The 19,561-nt window shown below is 44.0% G+C and overlaps 1 protein-coding gene across 5 annotated transcripts in view; it reads left to right on the forward strand.

The window, feature by feature from the left end:
- Nucleotides 1-7,975: 7,975 nt before the first annotated feature.
- TBC1D9 (TBC1 domain family member 9) overlaps nucleotides 7,976-19,561 on the forward strand; it is a 107,487-nt gene continuing 95,901 nt past the window's right edge. For 3 of the 5 annotated variants that reach the window (XR_006390836.1, XM_044300720.1, XM_044300734.1), the window contains exon 1: nucleotides 7,976-9,655. Coding sequence is in view for 4 of the 5 variants with exons in the window: in XM_044300720.1 (XP_044156655.1) it covers nucleotides 9,532-9,655 (124 nt within the window). In the remaining variant the exon portion in view is untranslated. The remainder of the gene's footprint in view (nucleotides 9,656-19,561) is intronic. The other 2 variants (XM_044300711.1, XM_044300745.1) reach the window with 1 other exon arrangement.

Below are 19,561 nucleotides of genomic sequence, written 5' to 3' on the forward strand. Positions count from 1 at the left end.
AGGGGCTTGCTTGAGGCCACCACTAGAGGGAGTTCGCTGCGTATGAATTTATAGTTACCATTCATATCAATGGAAGCTGTAATAATCTATTTGCAACAAATGAAAATACTGAGAATCTATTTCAGAAACAGGAGTAGTTCAGTGCTATCTCCCAACCACACCCCATACACAACTGGAAGTGGAAATTACACAGTAATGGATTATGATACATAAGTATTTTAATGCATTATATAAAAAAATCTAATTATTCAGTTTTAAAAAGATGACTTGAGGGTGTTCTAATTACAATGCACAAATATATCACTGGTCAGTACGGAGATCTGTCTAATGATTCTGGGACCCACTCCTATCAGACATTTATAGCATATCCTTTAGCTATCCCATAAAAAGTCAAGGGTATCTGCAATTGTTTGTTATATTCTGTATTAATGTTATGTTATGTATCTGTCGTATACCTCAGGAATGATAATGATGCTATTCCTCTTGGGAATCAGGGAAAATCGTCAGTTTTGACTGCGATTGCGTTCTGTTGTTCAGTTTTTTCCGCGTGAGTGCAATGCGTTTTGCACGCACGTGAGAAAAAACTGAATGTGGTACCCAGACCCGAACCCGGACTTCTTCACTGAAGTTCCGGTTTGGGTTAGGTATTCTGTAGATTTTATTATTTTCCCTTATAACATGGTTGGGCTACTTTCACACTAGCGTTCGGGTGTCCGCTTGTGAGCTCTGTTTGAAGGGGCTCAAAAGCGGCCCCGAACGCATCCATCCAGCACTAATGCATTCTGAGTGGACGCGGATCCGCTCAGAATGCATCAGTCTGGCAGCGTTCAGCCTCCGCTCCGCTCAGCAGGCGGACACCCGAACGCTGCTTGCAGCGTTCGGGTGTCCGCCTGGCCGTGCGGAGACGTGCGGATCCGTCCAGACTTACAATGTAAGTCAATGGGGACGGATCCGTTTGAAGATGACACACTATGGCTCAATCTTCAAACGGATCCGTCCCCCATTGACTTTCAATGTAAAGTCTGGACGGATCCGTTCAGGCTACTTTCACACTTAGAATTTTTTTTACAATATAATGCAGACGGATCCGTTCTGAATTGAGACACCGTCTGCATTATATGAGCGGATCCGTCTCAGACGGATCCGCTCTGAACGCTAGTGTGAAAGTAGCCTTGTATGGGAAAATAATAGCATTCTGTATACAGAATGCTTAGTAAAATGTTGATTGAGGGGTTAAAAAATAAAAAGAAATTTACTCCCCTTCTCCACTTGTTTGCGCAGCTGGTATTGTCTTCTTTCTTCTTCTTTCAGGACCTGCAAAAGGACCTTTTGATGACGTAATTGTGCTCATCCTTCTATCTTCATTCAGCAGGACCTGCGCTGACATCACCACGTGTCAGCGCAGGTCCTGCTGAATGAAGATAGAAGGATGAGTGCGATTACGTCATCAAAGGTCCTTTTGTAGGTCCTGAAAGAAGAAGAAAGAAGACGAAGCGCAAACAAGTGGATGAGGTGAGTAAATTTTATTTTTATTTTTTAACCCCTCAATCAACATATTAGTATTAGTATTATTCAGTATTAAGAATGCTATTATTTTGCCTTATAACCATGTTATAAGGGAAAATAATACAGTAAATTGACTTTAATCAATTTACTAACATCATCTCCGAGCAACCATGCGTGAAAATCGCATTGCACCCGCACCTGCTTGCGGATGCTATTTCATTTCTATGGGGCCTGCGTTACGTGAAAAACTGAGAATATAAAACATGCTGCGTGAAAATCGCCACTCATCTGCACAGCCCGATTGAAGTGAATGGGTCCGGGTTCAGTGCTGGTGCAATCCGTTGCACCCGTGTGGAATTCTCGCCCGTGTGAAAGGGTCCTTAGGCTACTTTCACACTGGCGTTTTGGCTTTCTGTTTGTGAGATCCGTTCAGGGCTCTCACAAGCGGTCTAAAATGGATTCGTTTTTCCCTAATGTATTCTGAATGGAAAAGGATCCGCTCAGAATGCATCAGTTCAGTCTCCATTCTGCTTTGGAGGCGGACACCAAAACGCTGCTTGCAGCGTTTTGATGTCCGTCTGACGAAACTGAGCCAAACCGATCTGTTCTGACACACAATGTAAGTCAATGGGGACGGATCCGTTTTCTATGACACAATCTGGCACAATAGAAATAGATCCGTCTTGGCTGTGTTAAAGATAATACATACGGATCCGTTCTGAACGGATGCGGAAGGTTGTATTATCTGAACGGATCCATCTGAGCAGATCCAGCCTGGAGTGAGGGAGCAGATCCAACCTGGAGTGAGGGAGCACACCCATCTGCTCCTGCTCCATGGGCCTCAAGACTGAAGTTACAGCTTGTCTGTGAGGACCACTACTCCAGGGGAACTGCAGGGTACCAGAAGATCTAAAAGCTACAGCATACAAAGACAGTGGAGTGATCAGCACTACAGCTATACAAACTCCGCTACAGGTGAGGGGATAACAAGTTAGGACACCCATCCCCACGGTTCAGGACAGGCACATGCAAAAGCCATATCACAAGTGGACACCTATAGCCACAAGTGCCAACTTATTGTTAGCAAAGGGAAATCAGGAGAGAGAAGGACTAATCTAGAGTGCTATTGTCTGCCATCTTGCCTGCCACCATACTTCATCTGCTGGGGATAGAGAGATTGCACCTTGTACAGATGACAGCGGGATGTACTCTAATTCATCCTTTGCACCTATTAAGGAAAACCCGTTTGTTCTTCTATGTCTGCCTGATCCATCCATGATTCCATTCACTGCACGGTGTGAGGAAATACACTGTGACACAACATCTAATCAGGGTCACTACCACTTTCATCCTCTGCTCCAGCTCCTCAGGGACTCGCTGCAGAATATCCCTTTAAAGGGCTTATCACTATGGCCATCTTCAGCTATCATAAATGTGTAGTGCTGGAAACCATTTTGTTTGCCTTATTCTGAGTTCATATATGATATGCTAACTGGAAACCATTTTGTTTGCCTTATTTTGTGGAGAAGCCTGAGTTCATATATGATATGCTAACTGTAACCGCTTATAAGTAAGGGGGATCTCAATAGGATCTCTGCAATTATCTCAGATATCCAGTTGGGTTAATAACAATGTCACATTGCATTTTATCAGGAATGTGCTTGCGCATTTTGTGACATCAAGCACTAAGCTGGGGGAATGCAGTCAGTAATGGAAATCCACATAGGTATGATGAATAATACACAGGGCTGTATCAGGATGTTTTACATCACTGTTTTATAACTAAGAATTTCTAAATTCTGATGCAGCACAGTTTACGTGAAATGCTTTGGGTATGAAGCATGTGTTGGTCTCAGCATTAATATAGGAATGTAGGACATGAAATGTGAGCTGTTTGTACAGATCAGGCTTTGTTTGCTGAATAACTAGATTATAAGGCATACATGAGTAATCTGTGTACATCCACCTCCTATTTGTGTAAGTGGGATATTCAGTGATGTGAATCCTCCCTCGTGCTGTCATTTTCATGGCGATACTGCCAAAAGTCCTGGGTGATACTTTAAAATAATGTATTATTATTATTTTTGTTCATACTTAATCTGTTAATATAGTGATTCAAGTGATCTCATTGGGTCGCTCATTTAAACTTATTTTCCACATATTTACACACCAAAGGGATCATTCGTGTAAAAGTCCTTTTAAATGGACTGATGTTTCAGGCAATTGAATAGAGGAAATGGAGGGAAAAAATCACCTAATGGCGCCAAACTGCTAACAGATAGTGCCTATAGGGAATCATAGACTGGTAGAAGAAATGTATTAAAATTAGGGAGTGGGGGATGTAAAATGTATACGATTGAGTAAGGGGCTATATTATCTCTATGGTAAAATCTTATGTCAATAAGTGCCCCTTACAAATAATTAGTAGGATAATCAATATTCGGTATCCATATTGTAAAGCTATCTACCATCCGGTTCGATTATCTGGTCTATAGTAGCATACGTAGAAGCAATAAAAAGTACTTTTTAAAAAAACTGAAAAGACAGGTAAAATACACCACACTCACTTCACCAGGGAGGGGTGCTGTGGGATAAAGCTCGACACCCACAACAACCTCCTCCCTCGCCTGGCTCGCTCGTAGAGTTACTAGAATATACGGCAGTCCAATGCTCTGTACTTCTGGTATAATCCTTTAATAAGATCAGTTAGGTATAGCTCAACGCGTTTCGGGAAAACCCCCTTCTTCAGGAGAAAGGTTCAGTAGAGATATTAACAGTACAGAAGTACAGAGCAATGGACTGCTGTATCTTCTAGTAACTCTGCGAGCGAGCCAGGCGAGGGAAGAGGTTGTTGTGGGTGTCTTGAGCTTTATCCCACAACACCCCTCTTTGGTGAAGTGAGTGTGGTGTATTTCACCTGTCTTTTAAGTTTTTTAAAGTACTTTTTATTGCTTCTACGTATGCTACTATGGACCGGATAATCGAACCGGATGGTAGATAGGTTTACCATATGGATACCAAATACTGATTATCCTACTATTTATTGGTAAGGGGCACTTATTGACATAAGATTTTACCATAGAGATAATATAGCCCCTTACTCAATCGTATACATTTTTACACCCCCACTCCCTAATTTTAATAAATTTTTTCTACCAGTCTATGATTCCCTATAGGCACTATCTGATATCAAAAATAAATATTAGAGTCTCTCCTACTGATCAAGAACGGTATGGGTGCACCTACAAAGAAGATTCACCCAATGCTCTGGAAATTATTGAGGTCAAGAATAAAGAAATAATCGGGCACACCAACACTTAGTTACACATGGAGAATTAATAGAACAATATATTTATTCAGGTATTTGTTATACACAGTACTTATTTAAAATACATAATAAATACTACACCTAAAATTAATGCTTATAAGAAATAAAAGGCATAAAGAACATAATACAGATTGATACTATTATTTCCCTGTATTTTGGCCAATGTTTCTGGGTCTATATAGATGAGTAATATCGTCTCTCCAGTGGGTTAATTAACCCAGCTGATGTCCCGGTCAGCAATGTTTAGATAATATAGAACAGTCTGGTACTCAGGTAAAGTTCTCAGTATAGTCACTTGTATTTACTGAGTAATAATCGCTTTATGTATTCAATACAATGCCGTTGAATGTCACTGCCTGTTTATATGATAAATCGGTGCTACTTTACTCACTATTTTAGTTGAGTCGTGCCGGTTTTAATTGCATCACTTGTGGCGTCCCACGTGCAATGGAGTTGTTGCAGGCTGTGATCCGATTATAGTCTGGTTTCCAAATGACTTGTCTGGGGGCCTGTCTGTGGGATTTGGGATTCTCGGTAATCGTCTGTAGCCGTGCCGTACTAGTGGTTGCCTGATAGTATTCCTGCGCAGATGGTTTATTTCACGCAAGGTCAGGTCTCACTAGAAAAATACGCTTTTTCCTGTACGGAATTATTTACTGATCCCTCTCCTATTGCTTGGCTTTAAGCGCTTTAATCCTCCGGTCCCGTACTTTGTTTCATGGGGTTGCTGATCACCATATGCTTTTCGGAGTGAACTAAGACTCCTTCCTGAGTAAGTACTGTGTATAACAAATACCTGAATAAATATATTGTTCTATTAATTCTCCATGTGTAACTAAGTGTTGGTGTGCCCTACTATTTCTTTATTCTTGACTATCTGATATCAGTTTGGCGCCATTAGGTGATTTTTTTTTTTCTCCATTTCCTCTTCTATTGTTACTATATAGCGTTCCCGCATATAGTTTATCACCTAAGGCTGCCTTACTCTTCCTCAGCTTCTAATCTTCTATTATATCCCCCCTGGCCTATACCCTTGGCGCCCTGCGTCTGTATCCTATATTTCCCCCCATAGGAGTACAGACAGGGTTAACCCTCTTCTTTTTTTCCTAACCCCGTTTTCAGGCAATTATCAGGAATGAACCAAACATTCCTGATAATTTCCTGATCCTCAGCAGAAATGAGAGCTGCATTTACATGCAGCAATCACCTCTGCTCTATGTGGACAAGCAATTGCTTGAACCCATAGAAAATCATTGTTCATGGCAGCAGATGCCTATTTACAAGCACAATCTGCTCTACAGAAATCATGATTTTAGGTGAATGCTGAAAGATATGATCAACAGATGACCGAGCTTTCGCTCATTCATTGGGTTATCACCGACACCTTTTATACAGAGCAATTACTGGGAGGAAGAGTTTCTACAAGCCCTCATCACTAATAATTGTCCTGATTATCGATCTATGTAAAAGGATCTTTAGGCCCTTGCTAACCTCAGATCTGCTCCTGCACAGGACATGATGGCATGGGATACAATCATGTGAAAAGTATTATTTTTTTACTATATGGATATAATAATTTGATCTTTATTCAAATGTATTAAACCAAAAAATCCAATACGCTGTTTTGTACAGAGCTGTAATGGAGCTCCATTGACATGCATGGGAATTATTTCTTGCCTAAAAGATAGGTCATCATTATCAGACTGGTGGGGGACCGACTCCCAGCAGCCCCGCCGATCCGCTGTATGAAGAGAATGCAGCACTAGTCCGAACGCTGTGTTCTCTTCAGTGTTTACAGCGGTGAGCTGGTGTCATTGCAGCTCCTCGTTCCCATTCACTTCCATGAGATGGCTCCTTTTTTGTGCTGAGATTTCAGGTTAGTACAGCCCCTTGGACACATACAAGACTAATTTACACATCTTTAAAAGCACCCAGCCCTATAGGACAGATATATTGCGGACATGCTAGCGGTGATCTAGCCGTGCATGTCCGCAGCTCTATAGCCCAAAACTTGGTGACAGAATCCCTTTAAACTGAGCTTGTGCGACCACCTTAATGAGGTGGACGAGAAATATGAAAAAGAACAAACGGCAGGTGGCACTATACAGATACATTTTATTGAATAACTTTATTGCTATACAAAAAATTTAATTAAATACAATTACAAAAGTAGCCAGACCAAAGTGCTGGTTTGCAGCACAGAGACATTGTGTATAAAGAGGGGATCAGGGGGTGATCAGCTTTGTACATGCTGCATAAGGAGGGGATCAGGGGGTGATCAGCTTTGTACATGGTGTATAAGGAGGGGATCAGGGGGTGATCAGCTCTGCACATGCTGCATAAAGAGGAGATCAGGGGGTGATCAGCCGGATCAATCTGCCGCAAGTGTGAAAGTATCCTAAGGAGGAGATCTGGGGGTGATCAGCTCTGTACATTGTGTATAAGATGGGGATCAGGGGGTGATCAGCTCTGTACATGCTGTATAAGGAGGTGATCAGCTCTGTACATGCTGTATAAGGAGGTGATCAGCTCTGCACATGGTGTATAAGGAGGTGATCAGCTCTGCACATGGTGTATAAGGAGGTGATCAGCTCTGTACATGGTGTATAAGGAGGGGATCTGGGGTTGATCAGCTCTGTACATTGTGTATAAGATAGGGATCAGAAGGTGATCAGCTCTGTACATGGTGTATAAGGAGGAGATCTGGGGGTGATCAGCTCTGTACATGCTGTATAAGGAGGTGATCAGCTCTGCACATGGTGTATAAGGAGGTGATCAGCTCTGCAAATGGTGTATAAGGAGGTGATCAGCTCTGTACATGCTGCATAAGATGGGGATCTCGGGGTGATCAGCTCTGTACATGGTGTATAAGGAGGTGATCAGCTCTGTACATGGTGTATAAGGAGGAGATCAGCTCTGTACATGGTGTATAAGGAGGGGATCAGCTCTGTACATGGTGTATAAGGAGGGGATCAGCTCTGTACATGGTGTATAAGGAGGTGATCAGCTCTGTACATGGTGTATAAGGAGGAGATCAGCTCTGTACATGGTGTATAAGGAGGGGATCAGCTCTGTACATGGTGTATAAGGAGGGGATCACCTCTGTGCATGCTGTATAAGGAGGGGATCGGCTCTGCACATGCTGTATAAGATGAGGATCTGGGGGTGATCAGCTCTGTACATGGTGTATAAGGAGGGGATCACCTCTGTACATGGTGTATAAGGAGGTGATCAGCTCTGTACATGCTGCATAAGATGGGGATCTCGGGGTGATCAGCTCTGTACATGGTGTAAAGATGGGGATCAGGGGTTGATCAGCTTTGCACTTGGTGTATAAGATGGGGATCAGGGGTTGATCAGCTTTGCACTTGGTGTATAAGATGGGGATCAGGGGGTGATCAGCTCTGCACATGCTGTATAAGATGGGGGATCAGGGGGTGATCACCTCTGTACATGGTGTATAAGGAGGGGACCACCTCTGTGCATGCTGTATAAGATGGGGATCAGGGGGTGATCAGCTCTGTACATGGTGTATAAGGAGGGGATCACCTCTGTGCATGCTGTATAAGGAGGGGATCAGCTCTGTACATGGTGTATAAGGAGGTGATCAGCTTTGTACATGCTGTATAAGGAGCGGATCAGCTCTGCACATGCTGTATACGATGGGGATCAGCTCTGTACATGGTGTATAAGATGGGGATCAGGGGTTGATCAGCTTTGCACTTGGTGTATAAGATGGGATCAGGAGGTGATCAGCTTTGCACTTGGTGTATAAGATGGAGATTGGGGTGATCAGCTCTGCACATGCTGTATAAGATGGGGCATCAGGGGGTGATCAGCTCTGTACATGGTGTATCAGGAGGGGATCACCTCTGTGCATGGTGTATAAGGAGGAGATCTGGGGGTGATCAGCTCTGTACATGGTGTATAATGAGGGGATCACCTCTGTACATGCTGCATAAGATGGGGATCTCGGGGTGATCAGCTCTGTACATGGTGTATAAGATGGGGATCTGGGGGTGATCACCTCTGTACATGGTGTATAAGATGGGGAGCTGGGGGTGATCAGCTCTGTACATGGTGTATAAGATGCGGATCTGGGGGTGCCCAGCTCTGTACATGGTGTATAAGATGATGGGGATCTGGGGGGGGATCAGCTCTGTACATGGTGTATAAGATGCGGATCTGGGGGGGATCAGCTCTGTACATGGTGTATAAGATGGGGATCTGGGGGGGGATCACCTCTGCACATGGTGTATAAGATGGGGATCTGGGGGTGATTAGCTCTGTACATGATGTATAAGGGTTGTGCAGGTATAACCTGGGCTTGTGATGCTGATGACACTGCTGCCCGTCGCTCCCCTGTGGCTGTGATGTCAGTGCCCTAGGCTCGGCCTCCCAGTATCTGCTGGCGTCTCCTCCCCTCGTCCACTGCTGCCAGTGCCTAGTGGAGCTTCCACACGGTGCAGTACCATGGACAGAGAGCCCTCCGCCAGCGCCCTGCACCTGGAAGCGTCCCCCTGCCCGTAGTCTCCTCCACTCTGCCGCCCAGAAGGATGTAAGAGCCCGATCTGCTGCCAGCTGAGAAGGACGTTGCACGGCTGGGCCCCAGGATGCTGCTCCGGGGCCCTTCACCATAGTTCACCCTGATCAGAGCCGGGAGATCACACCCGCCGCTGCCCTCTGTGTCCCGGACCATGTGGGTTAATCCGGAGGAAGTGCTGCTGGCGAACGCCCTGTGGATCACCGAGCGGGCCAATCCTTACTTCATACTGCAGAGGAGGAAGGGGCATGGGACCAGAGGAGGAGGGGGGCTGGCAGGTAAGTGCAGCTGCCACAAGTATCCATAGATGGATGTGGATGGACCTGTTTACATATCACAGATGTGGATACAGGGAAGGGCAGTAATAATACCAGAGTATTACACCCAGTACAGTCTGCTCTGCTGATGACAGGCCTGTCTCCTCACTTGTCTCAGTACAGCCTTCCCTTCCCTGTCTTTGTTGTGGTGGCCATTATTTGTTAAATTGAGGTGTCCTGTAAAAGCCCCAGCAATGAATGTCCTCACTAATAGGTCACCAGTGTGTTTAGAATAATACACAATACCAATGACTTCTAAAGGAACCCAGTCTTCATATCATGGTATATTAAAGGGGAATTCCAGTAAAAAAATTGATTTTCAGGTGCCCTAATTGAGAACTTTGCTGCTTCCTACTAGGGTACAGTGTGGAAGCTCCATGGATTATGAGGGCACCGGCGTTGCCACTCATTTTGAGGAGAAGGGCTGGTGGTGCCATACTTAGGAGCTGTTACTTCTGGTTGTGGTTGTAAAAAACAGGAAGCATTTCTGGCAGTCCCTAAAAATAGGCAACTTGTGTCCGTTATTTTTTTGGGCTGGTGGTACTAGACTAGATGAATTTGGTGGTAATTATCATTTTACAGCTCCCAGTAAATGCTGGAAATAAGTTCTTATCAGTATATCAGTTTATCATTCATTATTATTTTCCATTTTGTCCGTAAAAAATGTTGTCTGTCCTTGATTTGGGGATAAGTTGTCCAGAAAAAAGTGCTCCTGGTTGGCAACCCTGACAGGATGATGGAAGTTAGTCTTTGCATTGTGGGTTGCTTGGTAAGTGTTCCTTCTAGTAGTGTTGTATAGAGTCTGCAGAAGGAAGGGAGATTTTAATGAATGCTGAGGTACTGTATAGAAAACAGCAATTTTCCTGTCTGTCAGTCTGTCTGCCATTCGGCCTCTCTGCTGGTCTGTAGAGCTCTCAGACGGCCTCTTTCGGTTGGTCAGTCAGGCTCTCTGTCGGCCAGTGCACAGTTTGTGGCACAGTGATATCTTTATCTTTATTTTCATCAAATATTAGTCTGATTGTTCAGTAAAATACTGTTTCATTGCAGGACCAAATATTAGTGTGATTGTTCAGGCACATACAGTTTCATTGCAGGACCAAATATTAGTGTGATTGTTCAGACACATACTGTTTCATTGCAGGGCCAAATATTAGTGTGATTGTTCAGACACATACTGTTTCATTGCAGGGCCAGATATTAGTGTGATTGTTCAGACACATACTGTTTCATTGCAGGGCCAGATATTAGTGTGATTGTTCAGGCACATACTGTCATTCCTGCTTACATGAGGTGATGTGCTGCCAACATTTGATGATTTCTATGCCTGCATAAAAAAGGCGATATGCCACCAATGTTTGCGGATGACACAAGGTCGGATATGAGATACTTTTGCTTGAAAGAAAGACATTAGCCCTTTATAACTGTAACCTAAATCAGAGTTAAAATTTTGTATTGGAATCTTAAAGGGGTTCTTCAGGCTTTTACCTCATTTCTGTTCAAGAGAGAAAGTTTCAGCAGTACTTGCCTCTCCATCACACCGCCGATTCGCAATCGCTGCTGTGGTCACGTGACCACTCATGTGGCTGTGGGCTCTTCCGCTGAAGTCTCGACCAGGTGTACCCCCATGTCTTTACTGTTCAGCTGGATATGTGGGCTCTTCTACACATCCAGTGAAAAGAGCACACAGTCATATGATCACAGCTGAGATTGTGCAATTGGCAGCGCCGCAATGGAAGTTTTGCTGAAACGTTCCTCCACAGGTTAGCTGATACAAAGAATTAAGATGAAGCCCATGGAATCCATTTAATGTCCTGTTTTCGTCAAAGTGAATGCGGAACATTCTGAAATCGTACCTTGTTCCCCTCCTTACTGCTCTTGAGCGCTGTGAATGTTGACGGTGCAGTTGCCACTCCTTTGTGTTTGGATTGTCACGTGAACTGTCATACATGAGACTGGTGGCACACAGAGCAGAAGCAGCTACCTCTCACCGCAGAGCACTGACAGGAATGGCAGCTATGCTATAACCTGCGCCTTGTTCACGGCTGGAACGTTACATAATAATTACTGCAGTTTGGGTATTGTGAAATGTAACAAATCATTGCCTAAAGGTCTGATCAGAGCCTTGTGCCTTGGGCATTGCTGGATAAGCTATTTTTTAAATATTTTCAGAAAATTGCCTACTGTAATGTTCTGATCATAAGTGGTCGCACAAGCTGCCAGCAGAGGTGTTAGTCTACACAGGGCTGCGCTGCTACATTTGCAGAGTACAGACTTTTTTGTTATAACTGTTGTAGTTCTGATCCCATTCACATATTACTGATTGCTGTCCCCAGCCCAAAATCTACTAATGGGCAGCAAAAATCCCTAGGTAAGTCCCCTGGCAGCCATGTAGTAGACCTCCCATCCTGCTTATATTATTTACCAGGACTTTTCTGAAAAGTTCCTGTGACATAAATCTGTACTTTAACCATTAAAGGGGTTGTCCGGGTTCAGAGCTGAACCTGGACATACCCATAATTTCACCCAGCCAGCTCCCGTAATGTTAGCATTTCATGCTCCGATGCTCTCCCTTGCCCTGCGCTGGATCGCGCAGGGCAAGAGCTATTTTACCTACAATAACACACTGCCGGGCGGAGGCTTCTGCCCAGCAGTGTGTTCGGTGACGTCACCGGCTCTGATGGGCCAGCTTTAGCCCTGCCTTAGCCAGTTTACAGGTCACCGGGCTCACTGCTGGGCAGAAGCCTCCGCCTGGCAGCCCTAAGGAGAGCCCCGGTACGTCACCGGATCTCCTGAAAATGCCTTTGCCCTGCGCGATTCAGTGCAGGTACAAAGGAGAGCATCGGAGCATGAACTGCTCCGATGCTCAAGTCAGGGGGGCTGCCGGGGTGAAAATGGGGATATGTCCGGGTTCAGCCCCTTTAAATAGATATTGCAGATGAGTATCTAAACTTGGAGGGAAAGAGAGGAGTATGCTCTTCCCAATTCTGATAAACCACAGGTTCTGCTTATTTTTTCCAGGAAGTGTTTTTGGTTAAATATTTAGGAAATGAACCTTTCTTCTGTAGTTGTAGAACTCGCCACAATTCTGTTAACTCAAAGAGAGAGAGAAAAAACCTCTTGTACAGTATGTCTATGGAAATCCTATATGAGCTAAATAAAAAATGAAACCTTAAAGAAAATCTGCCACCAGTTACCTCCTTAGCCAACTGTTTGCATAGACACATAGTTGTGGCTCTCCTGATTTATCCACGGTTTTTCTTATGTTGATCTGAGGCTCCGTTCCTGAGTTATGATACTTTTTCTTAATATGCAAATTAGGTAGTTGATGCAATGAGGGCGTCACCATTGCTCCTGTTGCACCCAAGCTCCACTCCTGTCTGTGGCCAGACCTCCCTGGCTGCTATGATTGACAGGACCAGGCGGTGGTAAAGCAGCGAGGGAGGGTCTGGCCACAGAAAGATACTGAGCTTGGGTGCAACAAGAGCAATGGTGATGATCATTGCACCAAAGGCCTAATTTGCATATTTTGAGAAAGTATGATAACAGAGCCTCAGGTCAACAAAAGAAAAATGTTGTTTTAATCAGGTGAACTATAGCTATGTGCATATGCAAACAGTTGGATAGGGAGAATAGTGGGTACATATTCCATTTAAAATGACACTGTCCTCACTACTGACGCTACCATTTGCCAATTTACTCCATGTATTCTGCTTCCTTTCCTTCCAGTTAAAGGGGTTGTCCCACAAACAATATTTGACAGTTTTTAAACCAGCACCTGGATCTGAGTACTTGTGTTTCTGCATGTAATTATAGCCAGTGATTTACAGAATGAAATCTGTATGGTGCCACCTGCTGTTTGCTCTGTTTCTAAGATGGAAGCACATGCTTAGTTCCATCCGTCAGCTGCAGCAGATAGGACACACCCCTGAGGTGCCAACTTGAAATAAAACTAGCAGAGCAATGAATGAGGAAATCTCTGGATCCATTTGAGGTACAGGGCTGGTTCTAGCTTTGTTAGGCTGGGCTCACTTCTCTGTTGTGAACTTGAGCACGCTGTTCCGGTCACTGTAACCGGCATACATGCCGGCTTTCAGACAGACAAAAGATACCACACGTAGAATTTTTGTCCAGCCGAATGCCGGCATATATGCTGGAAAGCGTCCGGATCCCATTATATTGAATAAGGATCCGGCACTGCACGGTGGTATCCGGCAGTCTATTCCTCTGCCAGAACAGACCACTGGAGCTCACAGCTCAGATGTTTTCGTGGCCTAAGAAAGAGATTGTCAGTGACTGTTTTTCATTTTTTACATTAATTATGGGATAACCCCTTTACCTTCCAGCAAACAGCCTCACTTGACTTTCACAATCAGCTTGTTCACTGCGATTAAAAAAAGGAAAGGCACTACATAACAACATGAAAGGGTCTGAAGAAGAGCATTGCAGAGTACACTGATAAGTGCAACGCTCTTCTGGCGGCATCTGTATCTAGGCCTATCAAGAGAACAAGAGAGTTTCATGCAGTTATCCTAATTCTACTAATCTACTATGCTACTGACAGATAACATTGTTCCTTTACGGCAGCAGTAAACTAACAATCTTATCTATATAATAGTTTTATCTCTCTGTGCTGACTGCCACAGAAGGACTGTATTATGTATTTACTGTTAAATGGCAAAGTGCTACCGAAATAAAAAAGAACAGCAGACAAAAAGTCTTAATGTTTCCTATCAATATTGAGCTTTGTGACAGAACTGTCCCTATAAAGGGGTATTCCTAATTCACAAAGTGATGGCATACTGTACATTACAGTGCAATCGGCAAGTCTTCAGACCCTTTTAACTTGTGTTAAAATAAACAATTAAAAAATCCCCCATAATGAGAAGGCAAAAACTGATTTTTTTTATTTATTTATTTTTCTAATTTATTAAAAAGGAATAGCTAAAATTTTGCATGGACATAAGTATTCAGACCCTTTACTATGACACTTTTTGGATTTAGCTCTGAGGGCCTCCCATTTCTCTTGATCACCTTTGAGATGTTTCTTCACCTTGATTGGAGACCACTTGTGGGAAGTTCCGTTGACTGGACATGATTTGGAAAGACACAGCCCTGTGTATATAAGGCCTCACAGCCGACAACACCTATCACAGTGAAAACCAAGCACATAACAACGTGAAAAAGGTGAAAGGGTCTGAAGACTTTCCGAATGCATTGTATATGGTCAAGTATTGGGATGCATCTCTTATACCTCCCTTATTCAGTCTCATTACCACAGGTGTATAAAATCCAGCACCTCGCCATGCAGTCTGCCTTTACAAAGATTTGTGAAAGAATGGCTTGTTCTGAAGAGCTTGCTGAATACCATTGTGGTACTGAAATCTGATGCCACCACTGTAATAAGGCCTCTTGCACATGACAGTGTGCCCCGCGTGGCCTTATTACCGTCTGTGTGCATTCCGCATCACGGATGCGGACCTATTCACTTGAATGGGTCCGCAAATCCAGAGATGCAGAACGAAACCCTACGGAAGCACTACGGAGTGCTGTCATAGGTTTCCGTTCCATGCTTCTGTTCCGCAAAAAGATAGAACTTGTCCTATCTTTTTGCGGGACAGACGGATCGCAGACCCCATTCAAGTGAATGGGGTCGCCATCCGCATGCAGCATCCCCTCGGTCGGTAACCGTGCATTGCGGACCGCAATTTGCAGTCCACAGCACGGGCACGGCCAGCACACGTTTGTGTGCAAGAGGCCTTAGTCAGGTTTTTTTTCCCTCCTGGATACTTCACATTCCATTTACTGCAAAGTGAAAGTGTTTAGGAACCTCAGCAACAAAGTGCAGACCATGTAAAGTTACAGAGCGTGCTCGCTGAGGAGCATAGAGCATAAGTCACCAGCACTCTGCTAACTTGAGTTCTATATCTCCACTGGCAGGAACATCAGGACAAAACTGTGCACTGGGAGCATCATGGCATGGGTTTCTACCGCCTTACATCAAGCATGCTGCCACTGGACCCCCTCTATAGTAATAAAGCCCTCTGTGCCCCCTCCATAGTAATAAAGTCCTCTGTGCCCCCTTTGTATTAAAAAAACACCGTAACTAGCAGGATCTGTGGACCCCGGCACTTGCCCGGGTATGCCGGGTGCTGACGCTGGCCTTGCCCCAGTGCACAAAACAAATTCTATAAAGGCATGGCTGGGTGAGTCTGGTATGGAAGAATTTGCCAGGGCTGCACAAAGCCCTAACCTCCACTCCAACAAACCTCTTTGGGGTGAACTAGGAAGAGCCAGGCCCTCTTGAAAATTCCTACAGACACACTCCAAAATCTTGTAGAAAACCTTCCCAGAAGAGTGTTAGCAGTTTTATCTGCAAAGGGGAAGCCAGCTCCATGTTAATGTCTATGGATTTAGAATGGGATGTCTTAAAATCTCCTGCAGCTGTAATGTGTCCCAATATTGTTGTCCTTATAGTGTATGTCATCACGTTGATTGGTGGTGTCTAATCACTGGGATCCCACCTTCTTTTTACAGTCTTTGGCACCCTGACCACCCACTGTGTAGGGGAACTACAGTACAGCTCCATTCAAGTCAGCACTGGTAGCGGTTTCTTGCACATCTGCGCTCCAGGCCATCTCTGCCCACAGCGTTGATTCATGCTCTGGATCAGTGGACCCCCACCAATTCTGAGAATGAATCGCCAATATGCCGTCACTTTACAAGATGAGAATACCCTCTTTTAAAATCTGGTCTGCCGGCTCAAGTCTCACGCTCAGCAAACACCTGATTTTTACCAGTAGAAGTCGCAGACCGTGAGGGATTTCTAGGTGGCAAGGACAACTTAGGTTCTCAAGAATGTTAGCTACTTGACCGGCTCTCCATTCTGGCTCATAGACACAAGGTCTGAAGCAGAAGAGCCTCCACTATAATTCCCATATGCCCTAATAGACATGTGCACAGGGGTTGTCTTCATCAGGTAGCCCCTATAATTATGCTTATATTTTGTGCTTTAGCGGCTTACACCTGAAGAAAGCTGAAAATCCCTCAAATGTTGTATAAGGTGACCTACTGAATGAAGGGTATTCATTCTGGATGTGTAGGTTCTCATTAGCATGAACCTGTCTGGTGCTAGTTTATGACCCAGAGAGGATCTAAAAGGAAAGTGTAAAGGAGGGACTGACTCTTTTCAATTTTCTCTTTCTCTGCCTAAGGGTCCATTCACACGTCCGTTGTTTCTTTCCTGATCTGTTCCGTTTTTTGCGGAACATATCTGGACCAGATCTGTACCCATTCATTTTCAATGGGTCCTGAAAAAAAAATCTGACATTGTGCTGTCCGATTTTTTTTCAGGACCCATTGAAAATGAATGGGTCCAGATCTGTTCCGCAAAAAACGGAACAGATCAGGAAAGAAACAACGGACGTGTGAATGGACCCTAAAACTGATTACAAATCTGCATTAGTGACAGAACCGGGAGCTGCTCTGGCAGACCTGGTTAATTTGAATGGCCATCCTGTAATGCTACATTTCCCCTGCAGCCATCACTGCCGGGAAAACGTATGGCTGCCCGTGGCCTTCCCCGGCGATAAATGCTGAAGTCGGCTTCTCATGAGGAAGTAAATAGGCATGCTAGGGATCAGAACTAAATAAGGGCACTTTCACACTAGCGTTAGAAGAATCCAGCAGGCAGTTCCGTTGCCGGAAATGCCTGCCGGATCCGGAAATCCTTATGCAAACAGATATCATTTGTTTCCGGATCTGGATTCGGATCAGTTTGACAAATGCATTGAAATACCGGATCCGTCTCTCCGGTGTCATCCGGAAAACCTGATCCTGTATTTATTTATTTTCACATTTTTAAAGGTCTGTACATGCGCAGACCAGAAAACCGGATCCGTCAAAGCGGCAATTTCATGAACACTTGGTACCCGATCTGGCATTAATACATTTCAATGGAAATGAATGCCGGCAAGTGTTCTGGAATTTTGGCCGGAGAAAATACTGCAGCATGCTGCGGTATTTTTTTCCAGCCAAATACTGTAAAAGGGACGGAACGGAAGACATCCTGAACGGATTGTTTTCCATTCAGACTGCATTAGGATAAAACTGATGCGTTTTTTTCCGATATTGAGCCCCTATGACGGAACTCAATACCGGAAAACTTTAACACTAGTGTGAAAGTAGCCTAAAAGTATAAAAGCATCAAAATACCAATGGAATATATACAAAGCATTCCCACAAAATGTTATTTCTGTTTTTTTTAATAGTTACTGTAAATGGGAAATGAGCAAATACTGTGTACTCTGAAATTGCATCATACTGTGCACATGGAGAACGTGTCGATCCGTGTCTTGAGAAATATGAAATTTTCCTGTGTAATTCTATGTATAGCATTTGTTTTCGTTTTTGAGTAATCTATATGGTGTGTGTGACCATAAAACAGATTGGCTGAAGACCCCATCTTTCTGAAGTCTCTTTCCAGAAGTCTGCCTTCTACCTTCTTCTTTTGTCTGCCTTATGTAACAATCCAGGCTGCAGCACTGGTATGACCAGCCCTTCATCTTTATGACGAGTGATTGTATGTGATCCCCAGTACAACATGGGGTGCACTTTAGCCTTTAATTTTATGGCGGTACTGTATCTCTCCTGTTTTGATGGGTCATGTAGCTATAATTAATAGGGCTGGATTTATATTTCAATGGGTCCTGTGGCTAGAAGGATTAGGAGTGGCTGGCATTCTGGGGGGCACTGTTTTAAGGGGAACTCTGACTGACCCTGTTATGAGGAGCATTGTGGCTGTCATAGTTATGGTAGTACTATTGTTGTGCTACTCGGTACAATCAGGTGTGAAAGACTAAGGCATATATCCTCCTCAACATTGAAATTCCAACACCAAGAAGGACAAGACATAAAGTTATGCAATTCGAGGAAGTAGCAGGCATTGCTAAAATGTGCAGATGAACACATTTTCAAGCACCTAGCTCCAATCTGTGGCATGTGGGAGGGACATAAAGCCAGATTGAAGACAAAAGGGTCATTTACTAATCTGAAATAAGCCTAAATTAGGCGTATTTCAGGTGCAGAAGGCGGCGCAATGGTTAGTTGCGCTGCTATCTGCGACTTTTCCCTGCTCACAACAGCTCTAAAAATGTGGGCGGCGAAGGGGATGCGCCAGGAGGCCTGTCTCATTCATCATTTTCCATGCCTGTTTTAGGTGTAAAAAATGGTTGAAATGTAAGACAGCCCGGGAGCTATCTTACATTTAGAACTGCTGCTGTATTTGCCAAAGTTTTGGAGAGGCTGGTGCCTCTCCATAACTTCAGCAGATCCTCTGCCAGCTATGGGCCTTTATGGAGACCAACGTCTAAAATGCCGGTCTTAATAAATGCCCCCTTGACTTCAAGCCTGACTGTAAAATAGCGCGGACGGAGAATAAAAGATCTTTTTTTATACTTCTGCCTCATCAGAATGCAGTAAGAAAATCATCATTCGAAACTCGCTGCCGGCTACTTGAAGGTACTGCTGGCGGTTTGGGATGGCTTTTGCCGCTGACAGATTCCCTTTAAATTTCAATGTTGAGGAATGTATAATGTAGATCTTCTGATACCTGGTTTTACTCAAATTATTATACTATTTCCTTTGTCCCTTATTCTTCTGCTATGATTCAATCCCGTATGGGGAGGGGGTGTCAAAAAAATAGCCATGTAAATAAGTCGGTGATGGTTGTGTATGTATGCCTACTCTTGCTGAATGAGAACTTCTCTTGTTCTTGCACTTTTATCCTGTGTAAACCGTTTCTTTGGCATGAGACTTCCTAGACAAGAACTATTAATATAAGAGCTTGTTATTGATTGTGCTCACACAAGA

This window comes from Bufo gargarizans, chromosome 1 (assembly GCF_014858855.1).
Source record: "Bufo gargarizans isolate SCDJY-AF-19 chromosome 1, ASM1485885v1, whole genome shotgun sequence".
In the NCBI taxonomy this organism is placed as follows: domain Eukaryota; kingdom Metazoa; phylum Chordata; class Amphibia; order Anura; family Bufonidae; genus Bufo; species Bufo gargarizans.